A 26750-nucleotide genomic window follows, 5' to 3' on the forward strand; every position below is an offset into this window, starting at 1 on the left:
TGCCCCGCAAGACGAATGCCTCGCAAGACGGAAAACCCGCTAGACGAAAGGGTTTTCCATTTTTGAGCTGCTTCGCAAGACGATTTTCCCTATGGGCTTGCTTTGCAAGACGAAAACGTCTTGCGAGTGTTCCGATTTTTTTTCGCTCCCCCCCTTTTTCTAAGATGCTAAGCCGCTAATAGCCTTTTAGCCGCTAATCCGCTAAGCCTTTAATAGCCGCTAAGCCTTTACTAGCCGCTAAACCGCTAATAGAGCTAATCCACTAAGCCGCTAATAGGGTTGCTTCGCAAGACGAAAAAACCGCTAGACGAAGAGACTCGCAGAATGGATTAATTTCGTCTTGCGAGGCACCACTGTATGGTTATGATTGCTATGAATCAGTGATTTGGTACTCAGTGCCTTGATTGGTAAGTCCAGTCATTTCTGAGACATGACATAAAGTTCCTAACATGAAATTCATCATTTATGGCTGCCATGTGCTGTGTCAACATCTTTATTGAGCTCTCCACCACAACCCCAAGCTTTTGTACCAGATCAACCACCACCAGTTCAGAGCCTAATAGCACACATGTGAAATCGGGATATTTGAATCCAATGTGCATCACTTCACGCTTGGTAATGGTGTATTGCAATTGCCATTTTATTGCCCATTCAACCAATTTGGAGTAATCCTTTGGAAGCTCCTTGCAATCAATCTTCCCGGATACATCAGTTTTCTTTGTATACCTTTCTTTGTATACATAAGTATACCTGAAGGAGCGTCTCCACCCCCATCGTTCTGCCCGGACACTGAGGTCCAGTGCCGAGGGCCTTCTGGTGGTTTCCTCGTTGTGAGAAGCCAAGTTACAGGGAACCAGACAGAGGGCCTTCTCGGTAGTGGCACCCGCTCTGTGGAAAGCCCTCCCACTAGATGTCAAAGAGAAAAACAACTACCAGACTTTTAGAAGACATCTGAAAGCAGCCGTGTTTAGGGAAGCTTTTAATGTTTAATAGAATATTGTATTTTAATATTTTGTTGGAAGCAGCCCAGAGTGGCTGGGAAAACCCAGCCAGATGGGCGGGGTATAAATATTAAATTATTATTCTTATTCTTTGGGTAGTTATTTTTTTAAAAAAAACCATAGCAGAGAGGTGGAAAAAATCAATGTAATATAGTCACTGTCACGGAAGAAAAATGTAGGTTCTCATCCATCCCTTAATTCCTCCCTTGCCCACCCAGCAACACAGGAGATCTTGTGTATACTTAGATTGAGCTTTCTAAATAACCAAGGACTCAGTTTCATGCTTGAATGAAGCCCAGTTTTATTTTAGCAAAGCTGTAAATTCAGGCATGGAAGAAGATAATCCAGAATATGTGCCTGTCACCTTATCAAAACCTAATTAAAAGCTAGCTGGCTAAAAAGTTTCAACAGAAGCCTGGAGAAGGGAAGAGAACTATATTTAAACAACTGAAGAGCTGTCACATGGAAGATGCAGCAAGTTTGTTTTCTGCTGCTCCAGAGGGTAGAACCCAAACCAATGGATTCAAAGTACAAGAAAAGAGGTTCTGGTTAATCATTAGGTAGAACTTTCTGATAGTAAGAGCTATTTGACAGTGGAACAGACTACCTTGTAAGGTGATGGACAGTCCTTCACTGGAGGCTTTTAAACAGAGGTTGGATGGTCATCTGTCACGGATGCTTTAGTTGAGATTCCTTCATTGTCGAAGATGGACTGGATCCTCAGGGTTCTACAGTTCTATTATTCTATTACTCAAAGCATTAAGGGTTTGGCAAACGCTGGTGAACCCTTCAAATATTGAGCTCTCCCAAGCTTTGCTACATTCTGATACGGATTTATGAATATAGTGTCTGTTTCCTCTCCCTCTCTCTCTCTCTCTCTCTCTCTCTCTCTCTCTCTGTGTGTGTGTGTGTGTGTTTTCTCTCTCCTCTCCTCTCTTCTTTTCTGTTCCTTTTTTCCTCCATTCCTTCCTTCCTTCCTTCCTTCTTGAACCACCCTGCATAGGCAGGTGGCAGTGGGGGTTCCTTCCCTTGATTTGGAAACTAGTATAATGGAAACTAGCAAGCAAGCTGCAGACTCTTTTGGATCGACACGTTCTGGAGTTTTAAAGAAACACCACTGCTGTTGTTTTAAACTGAGAATTAAAGTTGTGTGATGTGCTGTGCAGAATAAAGAGAAACAGGACACATCAGGAAGGGTGTAATTTGCATAGCACGCAGGAGGGAGCAGCCAAGATGGGGCCCAGCTTTGTAAATTGCTCTGGGTAGATGAGCTTGAAGGCCAAGGCAAAGCAGGATTCTTTCAGCAGCCTGGCCTGTTCCAATTGCTAGGCTTAAGCATGAGAAATGTAGTGGACAGGGAGACCCTTCTTGCAGGTGACCCGGATCCTCTTGATTTTGCTTTTCCCCTTGTACCTGCAGAAGACTCTTCGGAGGCCTTTCCCCCGGGTGCAGATGGTGATCGGGAAGAGGGTCTTGCTGGTCTGGTTCCCATCCAGGATCTTCCCTCTGGAATTGCAGATGGAAGTCAGCTGCTGTTCGCTGGCATGGATGAAGGTGTTGCCTCGCTGGCAGTTCAGGTGTCTCCGTTGCATCATCAGGTTGCAGTAGGTGCTGTCACTCTGCAAGTCAGATTTCGGGTTGTCCTGGTGCCTCTTCAGGAAGTCAGTGTAAGATGTAGCCTGGCTCCATGGGAGAAGGGTGGTGGCCATGACGACGAGCAGGAGAAGAAGGGCCCTACGGTGAGGGCTCCTGGGAGACATGGCAGCGTCCTTTTGTGCTGGGTATCTGCAAAGGCAAGCAATAATAAAGCAACACACATGCTAAGCACTATATGCTAAAGCAGGAGTGAGGAACATTTTTTGCCTAGTGTGGACCAGATCCTGAGCAACCCCAGCCAAAGCTGGTCACTTTGACAGGTGGGCAGGGCAGCCCAGCTGTCAGTCACCTGACAATCCCTTTGCCAGGGAGCTCCTTTGCTATCTGCCCCACAATGGATGGGGCACTACTTGTGGGGGAAATGGCAGTGCCTTTTTGGCTGTGGAATTGGCCATTGGAAAGATTTCCCCTGCAAGATTTGTTTTTAAAATAGGGTTTTATATTCCATTGTGATCCTTGCCTGACAATAATATACCCATTTTTGGTCTGTCTTTGTGCATCTGTGACCGTTTGGAGAGTGGCAGGTTGTTCCTTTTAAACTTGTGAATTCCAGAAAAGAGATCACAGACATTATATTTTCTGTCAAGGTATTTTTCCACTGAGGATGACAGGAGTGTCCCAAGAAGTCTGTGTGACCATTATGATCACCACATTGAACTGTCACCAAGCTGTTGTCATCTTGTGTGTCTCCTAAACCTACAGTATACTAGCTGACTCGTTTGTATAAAATATTATTTTGTCGAAAGGCTGTGGGATGGAGGGTTCCCCATCAGTGCACTAAAGGAAGTTGCCTTAGACCAAACGAGACCATCAGTCCATCTAGTTCAGTTCTGTCCACACTGACTAGTAACTGTACTCCAGTGCTTCAGGCAGGAGACTCCTGCAGCTGTAATTGGAGTATCTGATTCTGGGGACTAAGCACAGTTCCTTGAAGCACATGCTCTTGCATTGAGCTATGGCTCATGCTAGAAAGACAGGAAGGGGATGAGCCGAGGCCGCAGAGTGAGCATCCTAACCCCATCCTGGCAAATGTCATATTGTCGCTGCTGAGAGACCACTGCTGCCATGTCCCTCTCACCCCATTGCTGTCTCTATCATCCCTTTCCATTTCCAATCCCCTCAAAGCACAGCAGAAACATGGACTATTTACTCCTAACTAAATTGCTGGTGAATTTTATTTTATTTATTTAATTTTATTTTATTAACCTACAAATTGCTGTGGAAATGTGGAGAACTAAATTTAAGGTTAAAAAAATAAGAAACTGAGAGAACCAATACTGACAGATCCATCCATCTTTACCTCATAACATTCGTTCACTGCCCTTTCATAGTCACATTTATAGTGTCTAAACTTGCAGTATTCTTCCCCGTAAACTTGCAGTATTCTTGTGGGTCCCTTGAGGATCCCGGTGATTCGGAATATGAATGCCTGCATAAGCGTTGCTAGTTTTATTCCTGGCAGGAACACCGAACCTTTAATGTGTGGAAATTTAGCAGGTGACAAGCTTCCTTGCGTGGAGATAATGTGCTGGAAAGAACTTGTCTTACTAGATTTTGGCAAGTCGTGCTGTGAAGAAATGAATTTTCCAGCAATAAAAAGGTGAGCATACTAAACCAGAAGGGCTACCTTTTTAGGGACTGAGTAATTCATACAAAACAATATTTGCATCTAGTGACAAGTGAGCTTCCACAGGCTCAGTTCAGAGTGACTGAGGTGATTAAGCAGGACTATTTCTGTGAAAACATTAGGAAATAGCTTGGCTTAATCCAAGGCAAGCCAAATCAGCTCAGACCTTTTAATGTCCCTATTTTATATTTCAAACCAGATGACTCGAGTCCTTTGACATCTTCAGTTGTGTTTCACCTCTGAGCACTACTCATGGGCAGAAACCAGGAGTTCTGGCTAGAGGGACACATGTGCATCTAAATCTAAAGCGCTTTCTCAGTCACACAGACTCATCCATTCCATTCCTAAACTCCATGCATCCCTGATGGTTGTAGCCTTCTGGGGAAACGAGGCACGATCCATTACTGAAAACTTACCCAACCTGTCAAGCGTCTCCCTTTTTGGCTTCCTCCTAGATGAATGAATGCAGCTGTCAACAGGGCTGAGGACTCCAGCAGGAACAACCTTCCTCTTCTCAGAGTTCCTGTTATATAGAGCTTGCAAGCCTGTTGTCATATTAAGAAGTTTAAGCTGTCCTATGAGTTCCCTGTTTAAGTAATCCTGCACATAGCAACTTTCTGGCAGAAGGTTGCTGAGTTATATAGCATGAAATTAGGTGGACAACCTACACCGCCATCTTTGGAAACGAATGTGTTCAGCCCTTCTTCATTATGATCAGTGCCTGACTTCAGGCAATCACCACCAGGATTTAGACCCAGGATCTGTTTTCCTGGGAAGCCCATAAGTATGACTAAAATGCTTCTGGCACAATGGAACACCATGACAGAAACCAGAGCACATAAAAATGCCATTTACCTTCCCACTGCATTGGTACATATTTATCTACTTGCACTGGTGTGCTTTCAAACTGCTAGGTTGGCACACGGGTGACGCTGTGGTCTAAACCACTAAGCCTCTTGGGCTTGCCGATCAGAGGGTTGGCGGTTCGAATCCCTGTGATGGGGTGAGCTCCTGTTGCTCTGTCCCAGCTCCTGCCAACATAGCAGTTCGAAACCTAGCTGGCCACATGACCTGTAAAGCTGTCTGTGGACAAACGCCGGCTCCTTTGGCCTGAAAGTGAGATGAGCACTGCAACCCCATAGCTGCCTTTGATTGGGCTTAACCATCCAGGGGTCCTTTACCTTTTTTTTTCTTTTTTTTAAGGTTGTATAGTTACTTATCTCCTTGGCTCAGGGGTCGTATAACTCCATATTCTCTGATGGAAATAGAGACATCCCAAAGAAAATTGGGACATTCTGGGGTCAAATCTGAAAATAGGGACATTTCGAGGGTCTGCAAGCCTATGTGTAAACATGAAAAAGAAATGAGATAAAGGTTGGGTGTTGCCTTACTGTGCAAGGTAAAAAAGGTAAAAGGTAAAGGACCCCTGGACGGATAGGTTCAGTCAAAGACAACTATGGGGTTGCGGCGCTCATCTTGCTTTCAGGCCAAGGGAGCCGGTGCTTGTCCACAGACAGTTTCCCAGGTCATGTGACCAGCATGACTAAACTGCTACTGGTGCACGGAGAACTGTGGCAAGTGCCAGAGTGCACAGAAACACCGTTTATCTTTCTGCCACAGTGGTACCTATTTATCTACTTGCACTGGCGTGCTTTCAAACTGCTAGGTTGGCAGAAGCTGGGACAGAGCAACGGGAGCTCACCCCGTCACACTGATTCGAACTGCCAACCTTCCAATCAGCAAGCCCAAGAGGCTTAGTGGTTTAGACCACAGCGCCACCCACATCCAACTGTGCAAGGTAGCATTCTGTGGGTGGGGGAGAAGATGAGAGAGGAGTGTTGGAGGCTGCCTTGCTGTTGTGCATGGCAACATTAGCTGAGGGAGGGAGGCAGAAAGCAACCTCAGTGCCATCTTTGTAGGTTGCCATGGCAGCTGCTGTGGCAGTGTAGCAGCCTCGGTAACTGGCAGGTGCAGTGGCAGGATTTGCTGCTCCTAGACTCTACTGGGATCCTGCCACCTGAGGCAACCACCTCAGGCTGCCATCCCTGATGTTAATCTCCCCTTACTGTGCCCCTGATCTAATTCTACCTGCACACAGTTGCTGCTTCTTTTAAAAGAAAGACAAAGAGAGGGCTGGTGTGGTGAATTGGTTAGAGTTTCAGACTAGGATGTGGGAAGCCAAAATTCAGAAGTTAGACTGGCCATGCTTTTCTCCTCATTTCATCCCCACAAAATGTTCCACAGCTGAATTTCTTCCAGTCACGAAGTTTAAAACTGGAGCAGCTATTGCCAGAGGTGGTGCTTGTAGCACTTGGCATTTGGCAGAAGTACAAATTGACTTTCTTTGGGCCCAATACCACACGGAGCAGGGGAAGCTAATAACGTATTGGCCTGAATATAAGCCTCACTATCCCCCCAAATTCTGACCATAGAAAGTTCAAGTGTGGCTTATATTCGCGACCTTACGGTATGCAGCCAGGAGCGTGGGGCAAACAGTGCTAGGAGAGCGGCAAAGTGACGCCCGCCCCATGCGTAGTCCCCCATCCTCTCCCCCAAGGCCGGAAGGGGGAGAGCGAGGAAGGGGAATATGCTGTCAGCAATGCGGATCCCACCCCCCACCCCCACCCCAGTATGCAGCCAGGAACAGCGGCTTATATTTGCATATTTTTTTCTTTTTTTCCTCTCCCTCCTCAATTTTAAAGTTGCGACTTTTATTCAGGTGCAGCTTATACTCGGGCCAATGCGGTATAATATAATATAATGCTGTTGAATGGGGTGGGTGAAGACAGTCTGGGTTTCTTCAACAGATCAAGGCTCTTGCTGGAACAAGCTTCCAAAAAAGGAGATGCACCAACTTGTCCGAACCGCCTCCAGTTTCCCGATCTTTCCTGTTGAGCAAATGGCCATGATCTCCTTGGTCCTGCAATCGTATTTTGTAACTGTCTTCTGTATGTGCTTCCAAACCACCAACTGACTAATAGATTGAGACACACATGTAGAGGGGATAATAACCTCAAAGACCTGTTACCACAGCACAGGAGAGGGGGCCTCATCCTGCAATGTTTCACCAGGGGAATTTCACAAACAAGGACAGAGATGGGGTGGCCTTATTTGTTGTATATGTATATTTGAGCTTTTATGGCCCACCTTTCTAGGATTACATTTATTTATTTATTTTATCTAACAAAAAAGAAACTTTTTTGAAAACTGAGGTTTTTTCTACAGTCAAGTGGCGTGTAAATTTTATGAAATAAATAAATAAAATTCACAGACAGCCCACACACACACACACACACACAGAGAGAGAGAGAGAGAGAGAGAGAGAAAGCTCTGTGAACAGTTTACATAAAATAATATACTATTTTATACTTAAAGCTGCTGTGGAACGGTGGGTTATTAAGTGATCAATCAATTTTGGCATTTTCTTACACATACCAATATAAAGTAGACCTGCCTACGATCAATGATGTAGAGTTCCAGAAAATACATAGGTGCTTCCACATTAAAAGCACCCAAACCTTGCAAATGTGAAATGAACTTTCTGTGGCACTTCTAAATGTATCAGTTCTAAATGTAGCAGGCAGCAGACCAGGAGGCTTCTCCAGCTCTTAATCGGTTGCCAAACATAAATGACAAGCTAGAAAAAAACCACAGCATGTTATACAAGCTTTTGGGTGACACAGTGCTCTTCTACTGGCTAGGAATTAAGGAAACAAAATGGCTCCAGGGAGGCAAGGCATTTTTTTCTGGTGGAGTGCATGCTTTCAAGTTGCCCATGCAAACTTCAGTTGACTAGAAATGCGACAGAAGTTCAATTCTGTACTCATTTAAAGACAAATCTATCAAGGTCCTTTGACTTTACATGGCTGCCGAAATGGGTGTGGGAGCAACCAGGTTGGATGTAGGGCTGTCGACTTTTCAGCCAGGGGTTATAGCGATGCCTGCAAAAGATGCTTGTTCTATAGATATTTGCATGTGAACTGTTTCTCCCCAGACCATAAAACACTCCATGTGCAGATTTTGGGTTTTGTTTAAAAGCTGAAAGAGCAGGTAAGTCCATTTCCACTCAGCATCCTCTGATCCTACCGTGTCCAATTAGCAATATTTCATGGATGAGAGCCAAAGTAGTAATACACTGAGAAGAAATAGAAAAGGCTTGGAAAGGAGGAAGCAGGTAAGGTTGCTGCTGATGATTCATTCTGAGTGAATTTATACCTCACTTTACAGTCCTAATGACACCTACATGCCTAGATGGTACAAACAAGCCCTCTCTGTTTTGTTTCCCAGGGTAATTTACAAGCTGCCAGCCCCTCTGGAATGAAGGATCCCATCAGATCAATCATGTCCAAACAGCGCCTCTTCCTAGCAGCCTTCCTCTCATTTCTCTTCCAACTTCCTCCAACAACATCTAAGCCAATGCCATTGGTTCCACAGCTCTATCTGCAAGAAGCAGGACACTTTTGTGCCTGGCCATTATGGTACTTCATTGGCTAGGGAGTTGACATTAGTACCCTGAAGAGAAAAGGAGCATTTGTGGTGGACACCAGCCAATGGCAGCACCCAGACGGGACGTGCAAACTCTGCCAGAATCCCTTGAGGAAGGGTCAGCTGCAGAAACTCCTTTTAGCTGGCACGGACTGGCAAGTACTTCATACATATCATCAGGGTGTCAGCAGTTCCATTGAGAATTTGGATATGGATGTCGCGAATTCAATGGCCAAGGAGGTGAAGAACAACTGGAAAGTAGGTTTGGAATTGGATAGGGTGGTGAACAAAACAGGGATGAAGCTGCCCAAGGCCTGGGTAGCCCTTGCAGGATCTCACTCCCAGATGACTATTTTTGCACATGAGAAATCTCAGGAGGACACTTATAGTTTTGTGAGGCAAGAGGTCTTCTGCGAATACTACAGGTGAGCAATATTAGCCCTCTACAGCCACAAGTGGCCACTCAGAGAAAGTAATGAGACGAGTACCCTTAATAGAGACATCCTTGTTCTTTGCAGCACAGTATATTATAAAGTCACCAGCATTTGGCAGAGAGAAATAGATAAGCATGCTTTAGGTGACGTGTAAAGTATTGTGTGCTTCCCCTTTTCTGAGTTGCAGGAAATTCAGGGAGGCCTTTACAAACGGAGGGAGCATATTTCAGAAGACAAAGAGCTGTGTACATACTATAGATTTAAAGCACATGATTTAAAGCGAATAATTCTGGGAGCTGTAGTTTACCCTACACAAAGCTATAATTCCCAGCACTCTTAATAAACTATAATTCCCAGGATTCTTCAGAACAAAACCCTGTATAAGCAAAGATATGTTTTTGTTCTCCTGTGGCAAGACTGAAGCACATAATAGTTTCAGAGCAAGTTATTTCAAGGCAGGCAACTGTTTCACAAAACAGAGACACTGCTTGCTCAGGATTCGAAAATATTAAAAGGATGTTCTTGGCAAATAAATTGATGGAATGTTCCACCCCCAAAATGCAGACCCCCTTGATATTAAAATTGGGTCTAATTTTATTCTTCAAAGTTTCAGTGTCCATTGCAAATGCAACAAGGGAGAGCCCTCCTTCATTCCTCTCTTAAGGTGTAGCCTCAGAGAAGACAACCCATTCATCACTATTATTGCCAACAACCTCATGTATAGTGCAAAAATCATTTTCCAAATGCCATGTATTTAAACAACATTTTTAAAAATGCCCACAACACACCATTAAAAGTTTTGTCTGTGTCTAGAGATACCACATTTTTCTGAAGTCACAGTATATCATACTGAATGCCCTTTGGATCAAGTCAGCAATATTCCATTTGGGAATAAAGCCTGTCTGATCTAAGCAATAAATGCATTTAACATGCACAATGTAATTGGCAGTAACAATTTGCTGGCCGCATCCCTGACCATATATCTGAAGGAGCGTCTCTACCCCCATCGTTCTACCCAGACTCTGCGGTCCAGCACTGAGGGCCTTCTGGCAGTTCCCTCACTGCGAGAAGCCAAGTTACAGGGAACCAGGCAGAGGGCCTTCTCAGTAGTGGCACCCACCCTGCGGAACACCCTCCCACCAGATGTCAAAGAAAACAATAACTACCAGACTTTTAGAAGACATCTGAAGGCAGCCCTGTTTAGGGAAGCTTTTTATGTTTGATGTATTACAGTATTTTAATATTTTTTTGGAAGCCGCCCAGAGTGGTTAGGGAAGCCCAGCCAGATGGGCGGGGTATAAATAAATTATTATTATTATTATTATTATTATTATTATTATTATTATTATTATTAGCTATGCTGATGGGAGTCCAGTGACTTATGGACTCCACAAGCTTCTCTTCCCTCACACGAATGGAAGCCTGTGGGTGTGTGTCGTGTGGGCAACACTATAAACTTTGTTTATAGCACTATAAACAGCGGGTGGCGCTGTGCTCTAAATCACTGAGCCTCTTGGGCTTGCCAATCGGAAGGTCTGCAGTTTGAATCCCTGCAACGGGGTGAGTTCCCATTGTTTTGCCCCAGCTCCTGCCAGCCTAGCAGTTCAAAAGCACATCAAAGTGCAAGTAGATAAATAGGTACCACTCTGGTGGGAAGGTAAATGGTGTTTCCGTGCACTCTGGCTCCCGTCAAAAATTTATTGATTAAAATAAATCTACATTGAAATGCTAGTGAATTTTCATGAGATGAAAAAGGCTAAGAAATGTGGGGAACGACATTAAAGAAGGAGAGAATGAGAACTGAAAGAACAAAAATTGACAGATCCTTCCTTCCTTAGTTGAAACAGAGTAAAAACAGGTTTGTTATGTAAGTGTGTGTGTGTGTGTGAGAGAGAGAGAGAGAGAGAGTGCCAAAAAAGCAATATGATAGCCAGAAGGGAGAGGCATGGTTTATATAAAACCCAGTCTGGCACAATCCATGGATTTCTTCCTAGGAAAAAGTTATGAAACTTTTGGCAAACTTTTCATTGGCTCAAAAGCACAACAGAGTGGTAAATCAGCAGCTTGATCTGTGTGGAGCTGAATCCAATACGGTCCCCCTGGAAAAAGTGAGTCCTTTTTGCATTCATTTCTCTCCTTCCCTCTGCTGTTTTGTCTTTTCCTCATTATCTGAAGGAACCTGATTTGCATCTTTCTTCCATTGTCGTGTGGACCAGTTCTTGGATTCCTGTCTCCTGCCACACCCAGTTGCTGCTGTTTTCTTTCCTAACTGGTGAAAGAGAAAATGGAGGGTGAGACTGCCATAAGGATTCCAGGAACAGCACTAACTTTCAACCCCTCTGCCTATTTTCATCAGAGCACCAGGAATACCATGTGATTCGATTTAAACACACCGTGTAGCAAGTAGACCAAAGCTGATCCCACTGTTTTCTAGTTTTCCTGCAATGGACTTCAAATTCACATTCCTAACCTACAGAAATGGGTGTGGGTCAGGCATGGAGCAACCAGGATGGCGGTAGGGCTGCCAGTTTTTCAACCAGCTGCTGCAGCTGTGCCTGTAAGAAATATCTGCACGTGAACTGTTTAACCCCATGCCTAAAAACACTTCATATGCAGATTTTGGCTTTTGTTCAAATGTTGAAAGAGCAGATCAATCCATTTCCACTCACCAGCCTGTCATCCTGCCCGGTCCAATTAGCGATCCTTATGCGGTGATATGCAAAACATAATTTTGGTTGCCTCCAGAATGTCAGCACAATTAAATTCATACAAGGCACACTGCAACCATGGTGCTGCAAATCTACTTCAAACACAATAATGGACTTTATGGGAAGTTGTGAATTAGGGTGGATTCAGGAGGAATGCTCTTTGCCATATAACCCCCTCCAAATAAATCAGAACAAATGCTCAGTAAAGTTCAGGCATAGTGTTCCCATTACCACCTTAGAGAACAGTGAAGTTATTTTTTTCACTACTACATTTCACAGTTCTGCCACCTCCTCCTTGATGTTCACATAGGCTGTTCATTTCTGTTTCTGTACTAACCAGGGGGTATTGATGGGGGTAGGGAGCGGGTGGCGCTGTGCTCTAAACCACGGGGCCTCTTGGGCTTGCTGATTGGAAGGTCGGCATTTCGAATCCATGCGATGTGAGCTCCCTTTGCTCTGTCCCAGCTCCTGCCAACCTAGCAGTTCGAAAGCATGCCAGTGCAAGTAGATAAATAGGTACCACTGCGGCGGGAAGGTAAACGGCGTTTCCACGCGCTCTGGTTACTGTCATGGTGTCCCGTTGTGCCAGAAGGGGTTTAGTCCTGCTGGCCACATGACCCGGAAGGCTGTCTGTGGGCAAACGCCGGCTCCGTCGACCTAAAGCGAGATGAGCAACCCCATAGTCACCTTAACCGTCCAGGGCTCCTTTACCTTTACCTTTTTTATTATTGATGGGGGTGAGGGATGTGATTCCCTTGGCAAACATGTTCACATTTTTGCTAGAGAAAAATTAGGAGTGACTTAAGGACTCCTTTTGGCATGAAGCTGGGTTGAGAAACAACACCTCAATTTATAACAAAGTGCAGGATACACAATGCATTTTGGGTAACGTCCTGTGAAAACACAATAAAAACATGACACTGGTAATACAGTGAATGCAGTGATCGGGAACGTGGCCACAGTCTTGGTCTAAGCATTGTGCCAGCAAATCAGGATGGATTCTCAATAAACAGCTCATCTGGAAGAGCCCATGGTGTGAGACCCCTATTCATATCTGAAACTCAGGGCTGCCATTGGAGCACCAGACTCCTTCCTCCTGCATCACATGCCCATCCTCCTCTGAATCACCTATAGCCTTACTGCAGGGGGAAGGGGAATGACGTGTTCAGTTATCAAAGCAGTACCCCTCTCTTCTCCATGTCTATGTCCGATTTATATGAATGCTTATTAGAATTTGCACATCACATCTGTTCTGGGCACAGAGGGAGAGGTTGTGTTCACTGTGCAAATGCCAGGTTAGCAATTCTGTCACCGCGCTGCCCTCTTGTGGCAAAAATAAGGACACACAAATTGTTCTACTAAAAACTGTGTATACTGTATCCGCTGCGCTTGTGGGCTGTTATATGTAGGCAGTACCACTCGTGCAATTAGGACCAGAATCTCTGAGCATAGGTCCAAAATACATAACATATGTTTAGACGCCCCATTAGTCCAGCATTTCCAGCAAGCAGCCCATACAGAGAATAATCTGAGTTTTTTTAATCTTGTGGACCTTTAAAAAAACAACCTTTTAGAACTGTAGATATACGAAGAGCCTTGTTACAGAAAGAGTATAAATTAATATTTCAATTAGGAACCTTATATGCAAAGGGTTTGAATACTGAATTCGATCTAGAATGCTATATATGAGTGTACTGTTGTTTGGTTGTAACAGAAAAGTGATGCTGCAGCTTTAACCATGTAATCATGTGATGATTGATTCTATACTCCTGTATTGTATTTAACTGCTGAACATTAGTTGTGCCTGTGAATACTTTCTTTATCCTGAGCAAACCATTTTGTATGATTGGGTAAGGTATAGTATAAGACTGATCTTTTCTAATTTTTATGGTTTACCACACATTGTAATTGGAGTGCTATTTTGTATCATGCAGCTTTTCAGACTGGTGAAGCGTGTAGCGAAACCTGTAATAAATCCGGAGAACAGGTCTCTTTTTGCCCACTTGCGTTATTCTCACCAGGGTGGTGGCTTTGATTTGCCTTCCCGTGATTGATCCATGTACCCGGCTTTGTGTTTCCAACTCAAGACCCATTGAAGAACATCTCACCCAGCTCAATCTTTGAAAAACAGCTTTGAAAAACTTTTTCATATTCTCCAGAGTGCTACCCTTGCCGTTGTGGCAGTATGGGGTTGCCGTTCTGTGATTGGACTTATACTTGTTGAATGGTTCATTTATCCAGTCCGTATAACGTTTAGTGTACATGTAATTTGTTAAGATAAAGTTGTACACTTATCCACTCCATGTTTACATTATCTCCAGGCTTTGTCTTGCACATGGCACCTTAGTATGTTTGTTTTTTGAATGGTTATAAGTCTATCTCTATTCTAGCTATTATTCTAGTAAATTTGGTTTTCTGCTTATAAGCCAGTTTGTGGTGTTGTTGTTGTTTTGTTGTTTCTTTATCTGCTGCCATAACTTATTTTATGCATTATAATATGTATTATGTATTATATTATGCATTATAATTTATATTACAATCCTAGGTGCTAGGAAGAATGAGGCTGTCCGAAGACGTCTTTTGCCTATTCCTTGCAGTCCTGCTGGTTGATCTACTCCCTGAGTCATCCTGCGGCAACAACCCCCGCTATGAGAAGTTCCTGAACCAGCACCGAGATGAGCCCAGGAGCCGCTTCCACGGCCGATACTGCAACACCCTCATGGGCAGCCGTGGCCTGACCAAACCCGAGTGCAAGGAGGTGAACACTTTCATCCACGGCTCCAAGCGGCAGATCCGGGCCGTGTGTGCCGAAGGAGGGCTTCCCTCGGGAGAGCTGCGGAAGAGCCGGCAGCACTTCAGAGTCACCACTTGCACGCTCCGGGGGGGCTCCACTCGCCCACCATGCGAATACAAGGAGAACATTTCGCCCAGGTACATCGTCATTGGCTGCGAAGGCGGCTGGCCGGTGCACTATGACGAAAGCCAGATTGTGACCTCTCTTTGAAGCACCATTAGTAGACCTGAAGGAATCTCTCTTCCCTGTGTATTCATCAAATTCTGTATCCCAGTATCCCAGTCAAAACAAAGCCCAAGTACATGAAATAGCTGTGTTCACATTAATCCATTGAAACCTTCCCTTGCCTCGACTTTTCCTTCCCTCTTTATTTCTCACCTCCCCCATTCTCAAATAGATTGTAAGCTCACTGGGGCAAGGAGTTGCCTTTAATGTTTGTTGCTCTGCAAAGTGCTGTGTATACGGATGACACTGTTTCAACGCTAATATTGTCATTGTTAATCATGGCCACCACCATGGGATCAAGATTGAATCATATGCAGATTAGGCCCACTGAAATCAATAGGGCTTCACTGAGTCATCACTGGTATTCCAAACAGTAAGGAGACTACCCTAAATATGAATGAGACTGAATCTGATCCAACAAGTTTACACAGTGGTACCTCTGTTTTTGAACGTCTCCGTTGATGAACATTTCGATTTTCGAAATGCTTCAGTTTTCGGATATGCCTTGGAAGTCGAACATGCAACACAGCTTCCACTGAATGCAAGATCCTGTGGCCTAGCTGTCAGCTATTGAGTTTTTGGTTTTCGAACGTTTCAGAACTCAAACCATCTTCTGGAACAGATGACGTTCGAAAACCAAGGTACCACTGTAATATCATTTTACAGAAATAAGTGACAATGTGCTGGAATATACTGTTATTCAGCACATGTGATTGGGAAGTATCCTGGCAGCGCTACGAGTTACCATGACATTATTGAATCGTATCGCTTTGAAGAATTTCTTGCTGCTGTTTGCTTTATTTCTGTGCTTTTGTGTTTGGTGTTATAATGATTGTGATGTTTTATTTTCAACGCTGTTGTGATTATTGTGAGCCACTGCTCACAGTATATATATGCTACACATATATTGGCTGCACATGTAAAAAGAAAAGTAAGGACTATATAAATACACATTAAAAACCTTACAAACCTTTTTTATTCATTATCTTTAAATTAGAAGTGAATAAAACATTGCATATGAACAAATTAAAGGCTCTCAAGTTTGTTTCTTAATCATTCATTTTGTGGCATGTATTTTCACCCAGATCTAGTTTTTCTTAGTTGATGACATTCAGGACAGGCATCAGTCAGGTTTCAAGTCACAGAAATCTGCTATCATCAAATCCACTTTTTCTGTGCTGGAGAACTCTCGACCTTCTTCCCATCTTTCAATGTTCTTAAACACTCCTGCTCCCTCTCGGATTTAGGCATACTAGTTTAAGAAATCTTAATTTAAACATTTTTCTATAACCAGGCTTTAGGCAGATTAACATTCTATGTCCTTTTAAATGTGTTTGTGGTAAGGGGGGTTATTGTTTTGTTTTGTTTGTTTTATTATGTATTTTGTGTTCTCATTTTGTATCTTTATGTTGTAAACCGCCCTGCTATCTTCAGATGAAGGGCGGTATACAAATAATAGTAATAATAATAGTAATAATAATAATAATAATAATAATAATAATAATAATAATAATGCACAAATCCTTTTTAGCTTTTCTTTTCCATCCATTCATCTTAGTACAGATGGGACACAACTGGCCTTCCAGATATTGCAGGACTACAGCTCCCACAATCTTTGGCCATTGGTCATTCTGGCTGGGGCTGATGGGAGTTGGAGTCCAACAACATCCAAAGAGCAGCAAGTTAGGAGAAGGCTGACTTCGTGGAAAAGTGATGCAAACTTGGCAGATGGCTTGATTGCAGTCTCCTTGCTCCCAGGAAGCAGTTCTCCCTGAGGCTGACAAGCCAACAAAGCCAAACTGTGTTGGAATTCCCTATTCCTATTTGGAAGTTGCATCCAAGCATTCCAAGGAGGTTCAAAACAATTAGTCAGAGCCCTTGGGCACTGTTGCTATTGAAAGAATATTGATTCCTGGCCCCCTACTATATGAGAACATGGGACAAGCTAGCAGCACATCACTCAATGACGAATATTTGAACGAATGTGCTGCAAATTCCTCAAATTCACATCAAAGGGTTCAGAATTCCTGAATGACAGGGAGAAAGTGAGAAACCAAGAGGGATTTTGAAAAAATCCAGGGCTTAATAAGAGACAGGGCCCATCCCATAAAAAGCAACAACACAGGAAGTTGCATTAGGCTGAGTCAGAACTCTGGTCTATCTAGTTTAGTATTGTCTGCACCAAGTGGAAGTCATTCTCGAGGGTTTCTGACTAAGGTTTCTCCCATCCATACCTGGAGATGCCAGTGAATCTAAGCAATTCAGTCTCTTAAGCTTAAACCAAGAAATAGTATTCTCTATGAAATTCAATATCAATATACGTATCAAGGCTTTGAGTTTAGACCACTGAAGAAACCCAGAAAAATACCTTGGGAGTGTGTTACCTGCAAGCCCCAGTAAAAGGGCCCCATTGGGGGCGAACAGCGGCCTCTTGATTACTTGGACTGCCAGAGTGAAACAGGTGCAAAATGCCGGCACCTTGTCTACAACTTTATTAACATCCATCTACAACTTCACTAGCATCTCTCGGTATTGTGAACAACATTGAAATTACCTTTTGTTGGTATCTTCATGAACTTACCCAAAAAGATAAAGAAAACAAAAGACTGAGCTAAGTACTTGAAAAATCCATTGAAATAAGATATTATAAATTCATCTTAGGTTGGGTAGTTCGTAAGTCTCTTTGGCTTTGCATCAGTTTTTGTATTTTTCTCAGAAGATTGATAAAGAATGGGGGGCCACCAGGGGGCGCATTGGAAGATGGCTGACAATAACATCTCTCCGACCCACATGAGGTAATTAAGAGGCTGCTATGGGAAGTATGCAGCCTTCCCGGGCCCCCCAAGGGGATGGGGGGGGGACTGCCTTGCCAGCAGTGTCCATAATTCACCCCCGGATTTGAAAGAAGGGGGTGTGGACACTTGGCACAAGCCCTCGTGTGAAGTCAGCTCTTCCTGACGCTGTCTCCAATCAGCGCACTGGTTCGCTTTGGCTCGAAATATATAATTGGAAATACATAATTGGAAAGAAGCTAAAGCACATACATCAAGCGAAGATCGGGAGTAAAGATTGCTGATTAATGGATCTCTGTGAGCGGAGTGACGGGCGGGACAAATAAATCAAGTGATGAATCAGCATAAAAAGACTGGTATGTTTGGAGTGAAACGGAAAGGGGGTGGAGGAAAAAACTTCCTTTTTTTGCCTTATGTGAGTATTAATAACCCTCCACCCCAGAGAGAAGAATCGTTGCAATTTATTAATCACAAGCAGGAATTCAAGAACTGTGTGGAGTGAATTACTGATCAAAGAGAGGATTGGTAAACATCGGAGAACGGAGGAAAGTTTTATGACACAGTTTCAAATGGCGTCTCGCCAAGACAGGCTTGCCTAAGAAGGACGGGGGGAGGAGGACCAGGGTCATCGGAATGCGAATGGTTATCGGAATGTGATCTAGACCTGGCAAAGCCCTCTGAGATATGTTTGGCAAGCCTGGGAAAATCAACGGACAGACTGAGGGAAAGTTCTTTACGGAGGTGTGGAAATGGCGTCTGTCCTTATGTGATATGATTTTTGGAGAGTGTAAAACCCACACAGAGGATAATAATAATAATAATAATAATAATAATAATAATAATAATAAATTTTATTTATATCCCGCCCTCCCCAGCCAAAGCCGGGATCAGAGTGGCAAACAACACTAAAATAGTGCAACATTATAAAAACATTATAAAAATTAATTAAAATAAAAAATTAAAGTTTTGTAAAGATTGCCAAAGGAGGGAGTCAGGCTGCGCCCTGACCAAAGGCCTGGTGGAACAGCTCTGTCTTGCAGGCCCTGCGGAAAGATGTCAAGTCCTGCAGGGCCCTTGTCTCTTGTGACAGAGCGTTCCACCAGGTTGGAGCCGCAGCCGAAAAAGCCCTGGCTCTAGTTGAGGCCAGCCTAACCTCTCTGTGGCCTGGGACCTTCAATATGTTTTTATTTGAAGACTGTAAGTTCCTCTGTGGGGCATACAAGGAGAGGCGGTCCCGTAGGTACGAGGGTCCTAGGCCGTATAGGGCTTTGAAGGTTAAAACCAGCACCTTAAACCTGATCCTGTACTCCACCGGGAGCCAGTGCAGCTGGTATAGCACCGGATGAATGTGATCTCGCAGCGAAGACCCCGTAAGGAGTCTCGCTGCGGCATTCTGCACCCGCTGGAGTTTCTGGGTCAGTCTCAAGGGCAGCCCCACGTAGAGCGAGTTACAATAAACCAGTCTGGAGGTGACCGTTGCGTGGATCACAGTGGCTAGGTCAGGGTGAGAGAGGTAAGGAGCCAACTGCTTAGCTTGGCGGAGATTAAAAAATGCCGCCTTTGTTATAGCTGCAATCTGCGCCTCCATGGAGAGGGAGGTATCGAAGATTACACCCAAACTCTTAACGGACGGTGCTGGCACTAATTGCACCCCCGCAAGAGATGAGAGTTGCCCCCTCAATCCCATATCATCCCGTCCCAGCCAGAGGACCTCTGTCTTCAAAGGATTTAACTTCAACCGGCTCCCACGTAACCATCCAGCCACAGCTTCCAAGCATCTGATTAGTCTGTCTGGGGCCGAGTCAGGATGGCCATCAACATCCATCAACAGATAGAGTTGGGTGTCATCAGCATACTGATGGCAGCCCAGCCCAAAACTCCAGACAAGCTGGACGAGGGGGCGCATAAAGATGTTAAAAAGCATCAGGGAGAGTATCGCACCCTGGGGCACTCCACACACTAAGGAGTAGCAGGATGACAATTCCCCCCCCAAGCGCCACCCTCTGTCCCCGACCAGCGAGAAACGAGTGCAGCCATTGAAGGACTGTGCCCGGCATCCCCACGTTGGCAAGGCGGTGGTCCAGGAGTTTGTGATCGACCATGTCGAAGGCTGCTGACAGGTCTAGAAGAATCAGCAGCCCCAACCCGCTTCGATCCAGCTGCCTGCAGAGATCATCTGTTAGGGCGACCAGAGCCGTCTCGGTCCCATGACCGGTGCGGAAGCTGGACTGGAATGGATCCAGAGCCGATGTTTCATCCAGAAACCTACCAAGCTGTTCAGCAAGCGCTCTCTCAATCACCTTACCCTGGAATGGAATATTCGAAACCGGGCGGTAATTGGATAGATCTAAGGGATCTAATGATGTTTTCTTTAAAAGCGGGCGCACCACTGTCTCCTTCAGTTCCCCTGGGAATGTCCCGGTGCCAAGGGACAAATTGATGATATCCCCCAGGGGGGCCCGCACCTCGTCTGGACACGCTCTAATCAGCCAGGACGGCCAAGGGGTTGAGAGGACAAGTGGTGGGCTTTCCAGCTCGGAGGAGTCTGTCCACATCGGCTGGGGATATCCGGTCAAAGTGGTCCAATACTGGACCCGAGGACAGTCGAGGGGCCTCCAGTTCCTTTATTGTATCCAAATTGGCAGGGAGGTCATGGCGGAGCAACAGGACCTTCTCCGCAAAAAAGCTTGCAAATGCCTCACAGCTGTGTGTCAAATTGTTATTTAAATTTGGCTGTCCTTCGAGGGACGTTAAAGACCGAATTATACTAAATAATTGCGCCGGGCGAGAGCTAGCGGATGCAATGGAGGCCGAGAAGTAGGACCTCTTAATGGCCTTCACTGCCATCTCATAGGTTTTCATAAAAGCCCTATAAGATGTTCTTGAGGCTCCGTCATGGGCACCCCGCCATACTCGCTCTAGCCGTCTGAGGTCCTGCTTCATTTTCCGGAGCTCCTCGGTAAACCAGGGAGCCCGGTTTCTGCGGGGTCGCAGAGGGCGCTTAGGTGCGATCTCATTGATGGCTGCCAGGAGCTGGGTATTCCAGCCCTCAACAAGCTCAGTCAATGAGTCGCCAGGGGGAGAAAGGTCCCGCAAGGCTTGATGGAATCTATCAGGGTCCATCAGCCTCTGCGGGCGAGCCCAAATCGGCTCGCCACCTAAGCAGGGTGGGGGTGGAACGTCAATCCTGGCTTTCCGAGCGTAGTGGTCAGACCATGGCACCTTCATCAAAGGAAACATGATCACATCTATACCGAAGATCAAATCCAGCGTGTGGCCTGCTTGATGTGTGGGGCCCGAAACAAGCTGGGAGAGCCCTAGTGTCGCCATGGAAGACACCAGGTCCAGAGCCTGTGAGGAGGGAGTGGCATCAGCATGGATGTTGAAGTCCCCCAATACCAATAGGTTAGGGAACTCCAAGGCCCAGCCGGCCACCGCCTCCAGCAGGCCTGACAGGGTGGCTGCTGGTGCGCTAGGTGGCCGGTACACCAGCCAGACAGCCAAGCTCACCTCGGAGCCCCACACTAGGCCAACACATTCAATGCCGGGGATCGATGGCGATGGTAGAGCCCTGAAAGAACAATCTTCCCGGATCAATAATGCCACCCCTCCCCCCGGCCCACAGTCCGCGACTGGTGGAGGACGGAGAAACCCGGGGGCGTCATCTCTTGTAAGGTAACAGTATCCCCTTCGCGCACCCAGGTCTCCGTCACACAAGCCAGGTCGACCCCCTGCGAGATAGGCGGTTTTGTTGCCTATAGACCTGGCATTGCACAACACCAGTGATGGAGGTGAGTAAGCCTTGCTCACCCTACCCTCGTCTCTCGGGATGGGACGCAGATTGGAAGGGGTACGAGCATATCCGTATCTCGATCCCCTTCGCCTATGACATCTGCCCCCACCGCCATACCTCCCTTGCCCCTCCACAGTAGGAATCCCAAGGATGTTTGTTTTAACCCGCTTGTGAAGATTATTGGAGATCACAAAGAAAGGAATATATTATAAGAACAAGAAGATGAGGAAAGTAACAAAGAGACTATCTGGACAGAACTGGATAGAACTGTCTAATTAAAGCAGCAATATAAGTGATGTTTGGACCCCTTTTCGGAGCTTGAAGTAGGGGTACCCCCAACAAAAAATTAAAAATCTGGCTGTATAATTTGGAACTAATGTGATTTGGAAATAATGTGATTTGATTGGCCTGTTAATAAAAATTATATTTTTTTAAAAAAAGAAGATTGATAAAGAATGCATAATCATTTTGGTAATTACAGTGGTACCTCGGGTTACATACGCTTCAGGTTGCTTACGCTTCAGGTTACAGACTCCGCTAACCCAGAAATAGTACCTCGGGTTAAGAACTTTGCTTCAGGATGAGAACAGAAATCGTGCGGCGGCACAGCAGCAGCGGGAGGCCCCATTAGCTAAAGTGGTGCTTCAGGTTAAGAACAGTTTCAGGTTAAGAATGGACCTCCGGAATGAATTAAGTACGTAACCAGAGGTACCACTGTATTGTGTGTATATTAGTCACCAATGTGTTGCATGAGTCGTACTACAAAAGGGAACACAGCTCTTTCTATCTGAGGCAACAATTAAGATGAGGCCACCATCTCATTGTGTTGTTTTGGAAAACACAGCTCTAAGACAATGGGATTTCACGTTTCAACATGCCCTACTACTTTGAATATGAGACTGTCGCTTGTCAGTAATTACTGGGAAGCATTGGGATAGGCATTGATTTCGACACAAATCACTTCCTGGTCTCTTCCCTCTGCCCTCTTTGCCCTGCCTAGCTGCTTACTGTATAGAAAGCTCCTTGTTGACCAGAGTCAGAGGCAACTAGCTCCTTCCAACCGGAGTGTGATCCATTTCTTTGACGTGGAGCTGAACCCAGTGGCAGGTAAGTGAAACCTTGCCCAGTGCTACATCCAGGGCTTTTTCCAGCCATAACTCAGTTCCGGCACCTTTCAGGTGGACACCAGAGGCGTAGCATGGACAGGGTGAGACTGGCAGGGTGGCAGGAAGACGCAACAGGCATGCACCCTTCCAATCAGTCCAACTGGATGTTTGTCTGCCTTGCTGCATCCTCCTCGACTGCTGCTGGGCACCATCGCCATTGTAAGAGAATGAGGGAGGGACATCCATTAATATGTGCATGCAGCTGATGGGCATAGCATGAAATTTGAAGGAGGCAGGAATGTCTCAGGGTAAAGGCCAGATTGTAAGGTGATATAGGGTAAGAGGTGAACTACATGGGGCCAAATGAGATGTGGGAGATGTGTGATCAGGACCCCCATGCATGTTGTTGTGGCGATCACACATGGTCCCCAGATGTTTCACCATCTATTGATCCCTGTGCCACCACTTTATTTCTCGCTGCCACCACCCAGGCCCTACCTGGTATAATACTGAGTCCAGTCAGGGTTAAATTGGAACATAAACTTTTGTTTATTTATTGCAGTTTAACAAGCGTGTGGTTTCATAAACAGTATCAGTCAATTACAAACACGGGGTGCCTATCCAGACCTATAACTTCCACTACCTGCTCTCACTCACTAACCCACCTCTCAGATATTTACTTGTCTTCCTAGCCCCTAAATATTCCTGACTCAGCTTATTTTGCTACACTTACTCAACCTACCCACAAACTCTATCCCAATTCACTCCCACTCCAACCAACCACCCAACTCCCAACTAACTCCTCCCTTTACCCCTCCCAAAGCTGGTTTTATAGTCCCTCTGACTCCACCACTGGGTCCTGATTGGGTCACCTGTTTAACTATTTCACCTCCAGCACTCTCATATGTTAACATCACAGTTGCTCACTTGAAGTTAACAGCAATCACTGCACCACATTGGCTCTGTAATTAGCAAATAAGAATAATAATTTATTATTTATACCCCACCCATCTGGCTGGGTTTCCTCAGCTACTTTGAGTGCCTCCCAACAGAATATTATTATTAATAATAATAAAAGCGATAAAACATCAAACATTAAAAACTTCCCTAAACAGGGCTGCCTTCAGATGTCTTCGAAAAGTCAGATAGTTGTTTATTTCCTTGACAGCTGATGGAAGGGTGTTCCACAGGGCAGGCACCACCACCGAGAAGGCCCTCTGCCTGGTTCCCTGTAACCTCACTTCTCACAGTGAGGGAACCGCCAGAAGGCCCTCGGAGCTGGACCTCAGTGAATGATGGGGATGGAGATGCTCCTTCAGGTATGCTGGGCCGAGGCCATTTAGGGCTTTAAAGGTCAGCACGAATATTTTGAATTGAGCTCAGAATCAAGTAAATTGGTTTATAAAAATTAGGCATTGGGGGGGGGGGTATCTGGACTGTGATCATGGTAGCAGAGGCAGGGGGCTCTTTATCTCTCCCTCCTCCAGTCTGGTCCTGGTCCAAATCTCGCTCACACGCATAACAGGTCAGTGTTAGAAAAAAGCAAATGTTCTGACCTCCTTTCTTTGGTCCTCGGACCCTAGTCAGCACAAAGAGTCCTTGAAAAAGAGTACTTTGCAGAGTACTTTGCAGAATTCTTAGAAGTCTTTTATCTGAAAAACGACCAACCAACTGTACAGACATCAACACCACCAGCTTTCTCTAACCAACCAACCCACACCCAACACTAACATTGACCACTCTATATATACAGGTACAATTATGTCAAAGGTTGCATGAGTCATTGTAGGTCGCTTACTTAGTTCTTTTCGCATTAAAGAAACAGCGGCCAATTTTTAGCCGTGACATAACACACCTGATATTTGAGTCAAAGGGGGCAGGACCTCCCATTCGTGCCAATCATATTTAATTTTGTTTCCATAGAAGCTTCCCACAAACACTCCAAATTCTACCACTACATTATCTGTAAGGTGTATAAAGGTTCTTGTCGTCCCTCCCTTAAGAAATAGGCATCTCTTCAACGTTTCCTTTTTTTCTTCCTCTTCCTTTTCCTCCCAGTAGATTCTTAGACGCTGCCATGCTGGTCTCTCACTGCCTGCTGGTTCGTCTGGCCATCCTTCTCAGTGTCCTCCTGGTGCAGTCCTGCGAAGGGCAGTCTTGGGCTGCTTTTCAAAACAAGCACATCAATTACCCCAAAACCTCAGCCCCCAACCTCAATGCCTACTGCAACCTCATGATGGTGCAGAGGAAGCTGAATCCAGCGGTGTGCAAATTCACCAATACCTTCATCAACAACCCCACGGATTCTGTCCAAGATGTCTGTGGCAATGGCGGGAAGCAGTTCAAGGATAAATTATATGACAGCAACAATCCGTTCTCCATGACCATCTGCAGGTTCATCAATGGTAAACCTCCTAATGACTGCAAATACAAAGGCACAGTTACCTCCAGACGCATTCGTGTCACCTGCGAAAACAAGAAGCCCGTTCATCTGGCAAAGCTGCTGTGATAGGCAGAAAACCACGCAAGCCACGCTCTGCCCATTGAAGCCAGAATGCTCATTTGGCCATTTCTACCTGCAACACATCCACATTATTGGCTTTTCCTAGTTTAACAGTCATTTGCCCTTTCCAGGGGACCTTGGGAGCTGTGGCTCTAAGAGCAATGACGCCAAGCTTCTAACTAAGTATTCGGTTGGTTTCTCTTAATGATTATTCTCTCAATCAAGCTCATTCTATCAGAAGCAAAAAAAGTGTGGCTCTGTACCTACATTATGTCTATGAACAGTTTACAACAGGGGTCAGCAAACTTTTTCAGCAGGGGGCTGGTGCACTGTGTCTCAGACCTTGTGGGGGGCTGGACTATATTTTGAGGGGGGGGGAATGAAAGAATTCCTGTGCCCCACAAATAATCCAGAGATGCATTTGAAATAAAAACACACATTCTACTCATGTAAAAACAAACTGATTCTCAGACTGTCCGCAGGCTGGATTTAGAAGGCGATTGGGCCAGATCCAGCCCCCAGGCTGGATAATAAATAATTTATTATTTATACCCCACACATCTGGCTGAGTTTCCCCAGCCACTCTGGGTGGCTCCCAATCAATTATTAAAAACAATACAGCGTTAAATGTTAAAAGCTTCCCTGAACAGGGCTGCCTTCAAATGTCTTTTAAAGATAGGATAGCCACTTATTTCCTTCACATCTGAAGGGAGGGCGTTCCACAGGGTGGGCGCCACTACTGAGAAGGCCCTCTGTCTGGTTCCCTGTAACCTTACTTCTCGCAGTGAGGGAACCACCAGAAGGCCCTCGGCGCTGGATCTCAGTGTCCTGGCTGAACGATGGGGGTGGAGACGCTCCTTCAGGTATACAGGACCAAGGCCATTTAGAGCTTTAAAGGTCAGCACCAACACTTTGAATTGTGCTCGGAAACATACTGGGAGCCAATGCAGATCTCTCAGAACTGGTGTTATGTGGTCCACTCCCAGTCACCAGTCTAGCTGCCGCATTCTGGATTAATTGCAGTTTCCGGGTCACCTTCAAAGGTAGCCCCACGTAGAGTGCGTTGCAGTAGTCCAAACGGGAGATAACTAGAGCATACACCACTCTGGTGAGACAGTCCACGGGCAGGTAGGGTCTTAGCCTGCATACCAGGTGGAGCTGGTAGAAAGCTGCCCTGGACACAGAATTAACCTGCGCCTCCATGTACAGCTGTGAGTCCAGAATGACTCCCAGGCTGCGCACCTGGTCCTTCAGGGGCACAGTTACCCCATTCAGGACCAGGGAATCCCCCACACCTACCTGCCCCCTGTCCCCCAAAAACAGTACTTCTGTCTTGTCAGGATTTAACCTGAATCTGTTAGCCGCCCCATCCATCCTCCAACCGCCTTCAGGCACTCACACCGGACCTTCACAGCCTTCACTGGTTCTGATGGTTTACAAGCTATTTATGAGTAAAAGCAGGAAATCAGAAGAGCTTGTTCTGTTCAAAGAGAATTAGGCGAATCTTTAACGGATTTCTTCATAGCAAAATATTTTTCACATTTTTCATATACAAAATGACAGATGTAATAGATGTGGCCTGTGACTAGATTTCCTTTCTTCCTTTTGTAAAATGAAGCAGTTTGG

General features: G+C 45.3%; 1 protein-coding gene and 2 pseudogenes across 5 annotated transcripts; 2 read left to right on the top strand and 1 right to left on the bottom strand.

Moving 5' to 3' along the window:
- Positions 1–1285: 1285 nt before the first annotated feature.
- Positions 1286–11973, bottom strand: LOC308461795 (ribonuclease pseudogene; annotated as a pseudogene). The gene is made up of 3 exons (XR_013991522.1): positions 11873–11973; positions 4701–4829; positions 1286–2786 (listed from the first exon to the last, which is right to left on the bottom strand). The product of XR_013991522.1 is annotated as a ribonuclease pseudogene (transcript).
- On the top strand, positions 11121–15961 carry LOC308461784 (ribonuclease-like). 2 transcript variants are annotated; one of them, XM_080978950.1, is made up of 3 exons: positions 11262–11311; positions 11415–11475; positions 14457–15961. In XM_080978950.1, exon 3 carries the CDS (start codon positions 14469–14471, stop codon positions 14913–14915), a length of 447 nt encoding a protein of 148 aa, XP_080835076.1. In that variant the 5' UTR covers positions 11262–11311; positions 11415–11475; positions 14457–14468; the 3' UTR covers positions 14916–15961. The 2 variants fall into 2 exon arrangements, with proteins under 2 accessions (XP_080835075.1, XP_080835076.1); XM_080978949.1 differs by lacking the exon at positions 11415–11475 and having other exon boundaries at positions 11121–11311.
- A 6272-nt stretch (positions 15962–22233) lies between these two features.
- LOC308461794 (ribonuclease pancreatic pseudogene) lies at positions 22234–25386 on the top strand (annotated as a pseudogene). Of its 2 annotated transcripts, none has more exons than XR_013991524.1 (2): positions 22234–22622; positions 24680–25386. The product of XR_013991524.1 is annotated as a ribonuclease pancreatic pseudogene (transcript). The 2 variants fall into 2 exon arrangements; XR_013991525.1 differs by having other exon boundaries at positions 24683–25386.
- Positions 25387–26750: the final 1364 nt, after the last annotated feature.

This window comes from Podarcis pityusensis (assembly GCF_964106645.2).
Source record: "Podarcis pityusensis genome assembly, chromosome: 13".
In the NCBI taxonomy this organism is placed as follows: Eukaryota; Metazoa; Chordata; class Lepidosauria; order Squamata; family Lacertidae; genus Podarcis; species Podarcis pityusensis.